Source organism: Arvicanthis niloticus, chromosome 26 (assembly GCF_011762505.2).
Source record: "Arvicanthis niloticus isolate mArvNil1 chromosome 26, mArvNil1.pat.X, whole genome shotgun sequence".
Taxonomy (NCBI): domain Eukaryota; kingdom Metazoa; phylum Chordata; class Mammalia; order Rodentia; family Muridae; genus Arvicanthis; species Arvicanthis niloticus.
This window is the reverse complement of record NC_133434.1, coordinates 7,768,954-7,776,883: the sequence shown is the minus strand read 5'-3', so window position 1 is coordinate 7,776,883 and position 7,930 is coordinate 7,768,954. Positions and strand designations below refer to the sequence as shown.

The window sequence follows — 7,930 nt, the reverse complement described above, 5'->3', positions numbered from 1 at the left end:
TTCTTTTTTACTGATTTTATTTATTATTTTACTTAATCACTTTTCATCCTATTCACTTTTCCCATTAAGCTATAGTTCTTATGTTAAAGAATTTTTGATTTTATGCTTTGGTACTTTAAACAATATTGCCCCATCTTGGCTATTCTCACTTCTTACTTCACCATTGTTATCATGTCCATCAACATTTAAATGAAAAAGTCTTCAGTGCATATTGGTCTGTTATCTTAGTACTGCTGTGGTTTTTTTTTTTATGTCTGCTTCATTCTTGTACTTCTGGCCATCATCAATCAGGTCCAAAGACCAAGGGAAAGTATCCTTCATATTTTATGCCATTGCTATGCACACATTTAACCCATTGATCTACAACTTAAGGAATAAGTATATCTATTTGTATTGCCCTAAAGAAAATATTAGAAAGAAAATCATTCATGTCAACTGAACTAATATGGATTTACTTATTAAAACAGTGTCATCAACTGATACATTGTTTGAATTGAGATTATTTATTTTAATCCATTTGTTAATCTAAACATTTATTCAGAAATTTGTATATATCTAATTTCTATAATTGTCCATTACTGTTTTTTATATAAAATTGTTCACATATGTCTCACAGGAAAAAAGTAATTGAAATACTATGAATAGAATCTACCTATTTAATTTATTTTTACCAATGACATTAATGTAATATGTCTTTGACTGTGCAGTTAGAAAAACCTCTTTTGTTTATTATCAATGTAAAGAAGATATTTCAAAAAGTTAAAGTCCATCTATGTGAAAAAACACTAGACATAAAACTATGTTACTTGTGATTTTATTTTGGAGATGAAACTTGAAAATCCACTTACAGTCCTCTACTTTATTGGATTTTATTTGGCTTCCTCTTCAGACACTCTATTGTCATTTAAACTTTATATTATAGAAACATCTGTGTTTGAACCTGTGTCTGATCCAGGATCCTAGTTGTATATTTGTTGATTCTTTAGTTTGTACTTTCCCTTTGTAACCAAAATTATTGAGACTGATATATACAAGAAGAAATTTTTGATCTCACTAATTATTGCTGTCCAGGTCCTAGAACAAGACTTCAAACTTAATATATCCTTAAGGATTTTCTTATCCCTTTTATGAAATTTTTAAAGGAAAATCCTGAATTCTATACCATCTATATCCATCAATGATTTGTTATCATTCCATGGCTCTATATTTATATTTAACTAAATTTAGTTCAGTACAGCTTTGTAAATCAAATACTTTATGGCACACTTATGCCCTTGCTTTAAGGATGTATTAAAACTAGTAGCTGGACTATTTCACAGAAATATTTTAAAGTTTCAGTCTTGAGTAAAATCGTTCTGGCAAACCAGTCTACATGAAGTTATGGTGAATAACTGATTTTTCAAGTCTATTAAGCCATGTTTATTAAAGAAATTCTTAAAGTAGCACTCAGGGTTTTTTTTTTTTTTTTTTTTTTTTTTTTTTTTTTTTTTTTTTTGGTTTTCAAACTTTTGAGAATTTAAAAATAAGTAAGTTTGAAAACTGTGGTTAAAATGTAAAATTTGTGTAAATTATGTTAATACCACAAGTCAATCCTCTTGTAGTACTGACAATTTTCCATATCATAATTCTGCCTATAATAAAAGTGAATAATTTTGGTACATATTGGGAACAAATCAAGGCAGTTTTGATACTTGGAGAAACTGGTTATGCCTCTGGCGTCTCTTGCTGTTGTGCAGTCAAAGGCTCCTAAAAATATACAGAATCTCACATCTACTCACACCTGCTGGATCAGGGTTAGCATTTTCAGGCAACTTTTCAGTGGTCTACATACTCAAAACCTTTATTAGGAGCTGAAAGTTTAGATGTGACATGGAATTATTTGAAAAATAACTTGCCAATTGGGAATTAGCACTGATAATTGCTTATTTTCTCATTAGCATATCTTTAGAATAACAAGAGTCCTCAGGGAAAGTTTATTTCCTGACATACAGCATCTGAAGTAGTTAAACTCAAGATAGAGCTTCAGAACTGCTCAGTTGACTATGTCTTTGAAATTGAATCTGCAGAGGCACACAGTCCTGGAAGAGGATGACTGGATCTGAAGAACAGGCTTTAAGGTACCATAGCCATTGATGACTAGCTTTGTCTTCTCAATACTAACTGTAGAATGCTGGATGCCTACTTCTCCCAGATCCTGGATTACTACCATTGGCAAGCAGCAATTAAAACTTGATATTTAGAATTTCAGGTAGAGTAAAATAATATGTTTCTCTCACAAACTCAAATGTGTTATTTAGGACTATATGGACTGGAGTAATCACTAACAGCAGTCAGGCAGAGAACGCTGGATATCCTCAATCATTCTAATTATTTCCTTATTCTTAAGTGAATTACAAAAACAGTAATGAGGCACACATGAATTATTGATGAGACTGAGAAATAAGTCCAAGGAGTCATCTGGATAGTAGTGTACTTTATTTCACAAGGAAGTGCAAGTTTCAGAAAGTACAACATCCTAAGGACATTGTAGAAAGGATGAATCCATTTAAAGATTTTGAAGAATCACACCCTGTCAGCCACAGTTTTGGACAGGATGTAAAAGGATATACATACTTACCAGATAATAAAGAAACAGTATTTAGTGACAGTCTCTCAAGTAGAATAAATAGCATTCTAAAATCTGGACAATTAATTAATATAGTTTAGGAAGTGTAATTAGCCCAATGTGTCCATCACAGAGGGAGAGGGTTGTATGAATGAAGAATTTAGGAACAAGGGAGTGAACAGTTGTTATTTTACAAATAAATTAGAATGGAATAATTTCTCTAGATCTTTGAAAGTGAATTATCAAGAAACTTAGGGTGGGTACAGTATAGTCCATGAGCTTGAATAAGTAATGCTTTCTCCTTTAAAAATAAACAACTTACATAATATTCTTAAATAAATATTAAAGTGTAATTTTATGCTTTCAAACATAAAAAAACATTTTATAACATGTTACTTGTATGTGAATTATATCACTTTTCAACATTTTCCACACTTCTGCCACCTTCTGTGTCTCATCTTGCCTATGGTCTTTATTTAGCTAGAATGTTTAAGGTAAATATCACGGCCTGAATCTTAACATGACAGCTCTATGTTGGTACTTCCTAACTTCATGGAACACAGTAGAAGTAGAAGCCTGAGCAAGACCTTGGGATTGATTAAAGCTCTAATAAATCATGAGTGCTAAGAGGCCAGGTGGTTAAACAATCAGGCATCATTGTGACCTCTTGGCTATATTCCAGTTCACCAACCCCTGAGCTAAGAAGCCACATCAGAGATTTTTCATAAATCACTGGGTAATAATGTACTTGGATAATATAAAAAATATAATATAATTTGCCATGTTCTAAGATATGTTTGACATAGACTACCAAATATAAACCTTGCTGTTATATACTTATACAATACAAAACAGATTTAAAACTACACCACAGCAAAAAGAAAATAATAGTTATTGAAAATAAGTGTGACCCAAGTTTGAAAATTAAAGTAAGTAAAACATAACAAGTATTTTGCTGCATGTATTCCTGTACTTTGCTCAATAGTAATTTGAACAGTGTTCACAATATTGCATACATGAATAACTTAAACAATATAATAAAAAGTGAACAAAAATATATAATTGCAGTGATTCAAAATAGTTTTTATTTTAGAATAGTAAAATATTTAATATGCTTTGATTAAAATTTTAAAATATCTAAAAAGCAACATGTCTTTGGTCTGACAAGTGTACAGAATAGTTTTTATTTTATGGAGTGAAAATGTTTCAATAATCCAATGATGTTCATGATAAAATTTTAGAAATGATAATGTCTTTAAGTCATATTAATATAGGTCACAGGTTGTAGAGATTAATAAGTTTGTTGAGTAGTTGCTTCCTCCAGTAGTATCTATAGTATCTTCCAGCATTATAAAAGCTAGCCAATAGTGATGAAACTTAGAGACCAACCCAGATAATTTGATATCTTCATGCTCTGTGTTTCAAGTACAGGGTGCCTTCAGCAATGAGGTCATACCATTGAGCTGTGGTGTGTAACTAATAGTAATGAGAAGAGTCTGTGGTTTTTGCATGGTTTATGGGATCTTACTAGCTAGTAACACCAAAACAGGGACAGCAAAGTATATATTTGCTGTCCATCATAACCTCCCTGAAAATTTCAACTCATGGCTATTCTAATAATAGCATGCCTTTTAATTATATCCTCTTGTTTGCCTTAGTGATTTGTTCCATTATAAATGCTAATACCTATAAATGCTAATTACCTTATTTACAAAAGATACCATTGAATATTTGGTTCTTTCTTACTAATGTTTTAATAATGAATGAATAAAGCTGCCACAACATTTTCCTATTTTTCATTCCTTTAAGTATTCCCATTTATCTTGGAAAAACATGAGAAACACATAATTGAAGTGAAAGGAAAATATGTGTCCACACTTGTAATATGCTGTCAAGACAGTTTTACCAATTTTTAACGTTTTACAATTTACTCCACTAATGCATGCTCTGTGATATGTCTAGTTACTCCTTGTCTACATGTGACATTGCTACAACTTTACAACAGCTATGCTTATATACCTGTATGAAGATGTCTCATTTTGATTCCATTGGTGTTGAATCATAATGAGCCTGTGCTTTTATACATATTTACACTTCACACACTGACCTTGTAAGTATCTTATCTATAAGGTTTATTTTTCATAAATACCCTCATTTTACTTTAAACATTGTTATCTTTATGGTATCACTATTGCAAATATTTAAGACATTTTATATTAAGTCTTATGGCAGATTTATTTAATTTTTGTGGGTTCGTCTCCTCATTTTCATCCCTTTAAGCTTTAAAACACTTTACTTAATTCTTTCTTTTATACATATACTTTGGTTATACTTACTGTCCTTCCCTCAACTCTTCCCAGGTCCAGCTTCTTCCTTTCATCAGTCCTGTGTCCTGTCATTACTGTTTTCCGATTGTGGCCAATTTGTTCCTTCCATATATTCATGGATATATGATTTTCCTCTGTCACATGGTCAACTTGTCTGGTACTCCACTCAGAGAAACTGTTGATATGCCCTCTCTCAGCAGTTATAGAGTGCTAATAGCTCCTCAGCTGGGGTGAATCCTGAGTGGAACGCCCCTTTTTATGCTGGCACATGGTCTGGCTTTGACTTACACTGTTCCTGTACATTCTTTTACAATCTTAAGAGCATTTGCTCTGGTATACCCAGATATATTTTTGTGTTTTCTTTATTTGTGTGAGACTTTCTTAGTAATCTTGAAGTTGAAGTTTTCCACAGAAGCCAATAATTTACTCAATGTTGTCTTCTAGTAGTTCTATTGTACACTGGTCTCTTAAGTCTGTGAACTTTCCTGAGATTTATGTTGTTATCTATGTAAGATTTAAATGTTTGCATTTTAAAAACATTTTATCTTTTTCACTTTTACTTTATATAACTAAACTCTAATTCCATTAAAAGTTTTCTTTGTGTGTACCATCAGTAATTGATTCACAATTCAATAGGAAAGAGGATAATAATTATACTTTCTACTAAGTAATGTATTTCTGCATTGCAATACTTAGTTCATAACATAAATGGGAAAAAAGAACTGAGCTGAGTCTGTTTCTCTACAATTTTAATATGTAGGTATATCTAATTTTTCATTTGAGGTAAAGTCAATATGACCTAACAACACAAAATCAAATTGCAGATTTTCTGAGTGATAAGATGCCAGTAATACTTATTGCCCTATACAGCATTAAGTACTGTAAACATAGTGTTACTAGAATCAAGTCTTGAACACATGATGCTGCTAGATTTATTCTCTGGTTACATAGTTCTACTAGAATTAAGTACTGGACACATGCTTACAATACTTAATGCAATGTCACCTCAAGATGCAAATCAATTTTCACATTCGAGTTTATAAAGTCTTTATGTATGTTAGGAATTAGAAAAAAGGAAATGTCTAAAAACAAGAGCTCTGATGATCTCTTAGGGATAATAAATTTTGGATAATCATTCACTGTTTTTATGGAAATCTTACTTACTGGTCACAACTCTTATAATTTTTCACTACTACATACTTTAAATCTTAATTTTGAGATCTTGCTGTGCAATAATGAAAAGTTTAAAATTTGAAATCAATACTAGTATTTTATGTGAAGTGCAATTTAACTTCTAATATCTTTAAAAATAATAATAAGAGATGAATTTTATTTATCTAAGATAATCCAGTTATGGTAATTATGTTCATGTAAAAGGTGTACCAAACCAAAAATAATTCATATAGGTATGCTGTATACATGGAAAGTAATAATAAAGTCACTCTAACAGGCTTATGATTGTTTTACTCTTTCAGGATAAGATTGGAAGACATGACAACAGGAAACCATTGCACAGTGACTGAGTTCTTCTTGGCTGGGCTCTCAGAGAGGCCAGAACTCCAGCTGCCCCTCTTCCTCCTCTTCATGGGAATCTATCTGATCACTGTGGCAGGGAACCTGGGCATGATCACACTGATTGGGCTCAGTTCTCATCTGCACACACCCATGTACTTTTTCCTCAGCAGTCTGTCCTTCATTGACTTCTGTCAGTCCACAGTTGTTACCCCTAAAATGCTGGTGAGCTTTGTGACAGAGAAGAATCTCATCTCCTACCCTGGATGCTTGGCTCAGCTCTACTTTGTTATCATTTTCGGAACTGCAGAGAGCTACACATTAGCTGCAATGGCATATGACCGCTACATTGCCATCTGTAACCCCTTGCTTTACAATGTAACCATGTCCTATCAGATTTACTGCTCACTGATTTCTGGGGTGTATATTTTTGCTGTGTTCTGTGCTTCAGTAAACATAGTGTTCATGTTTAGGATTCAGTTCTGCAAATTAGAGGTGGTCAACCACTATTTCTGTGATTTTCTTCCCCTCTTGAAGCTTGCATGCTCTAATACATACATCAATCAAATGCTGATTCTATTTTTTGGTACACTGAATATTTTTGTCCCGATGCTGACTGTTATTACATCCTACATCTTCATCATTGCCAGCATCCTCCACATTAGCTCCATGGAGGGCAGGTCCAAAGCCTTCAGCACCTGCAGTTCCCACATCTCTGCTGTTGCTATCTTCTATGGTTCAGTTGGATTCATGTACTTACAGCCATTATCAGTGAATTCTATGGACCAAGGGAAAGTGTCCTCTGTGTTTTATACTACTGTTGTACCCATGCTGAACCCCTTGATCTACAGTCTGAGAAATAAAGATGTCAGTGTTGCATTGAAGAAAATATTTGAAAGAAAATAAAGTATGTAATCAGAAGTCATGAGAATACTATTTATTAGGCCAAAGTATTTAAAATTATATAGATTGGATTAATAATATTTATTTTATACCACCTTACATTATTATTAGTCACACTATAATATAAATATAATATTTATATTTATATATATATAATATATATAATAAATATATAATATAATATAAAGTTAGGAATCTTTGATATGTTTTAGTATTACAAATTTCAACTTTAAATTTTAAAGCACCTAATACCTTATATGCTTCTCAAAATCAGCAATGTAAACAAAAAATAAGAAAGACATGGATCTTTATGCCCATAGTTGAGAGTCCATCATGTAATATGTGTGTGTGTGTGTGTATTTGTGTCAGAGAAAGTGTGTGTGTATTCTGTGTATTTCATAAATATTACTTTTAAAATAATAAACATTTTAATTTCAACAAAATGATTCTTATTTTATTCATTTTTACTTCATTTTGGAGAATTTTATAGTAAGGGATGTAATTACATCGGTTCCTGCATCTCCCTACAATCCACTTCCATGATTCCCCTGCTCTCTCAAATAAAGTCTGGACTGTAAAAAAA

At 32.0% G+C, this 7,930-nt stretch overlaps 1 protein-coding gene across 1 annotated transcript; it reads left to right on the top strand.

Moving 5' to 3' along the window:
* Positions 1 to 1,988: 1,988 nt before the first annotated feature.
* Positions 1,989 to 7,730, top strand: LOC143438829 (olfactory receptor 8G18-like). Its single transcript, XM_076924513.1, has 2 exons — positions 1,989 to 2,117; positions 6,408 to 7,730. The coding sequence occupies exons 1-2, from the start codon at positions 2,089 to 2,091 to the stop codon at positions 7,348 to 7,350; spliced, it is 972 nt and encodes a 323-aa protein (XP_076780628.1). The 5' UTR covers positions 1,989 to 2,088; the 3' UTR covers positions 7,351 to 7,730.
* The last annotated feature ends 200 nt before the right edge of the window (positions 7,731 to 7,930 follow it).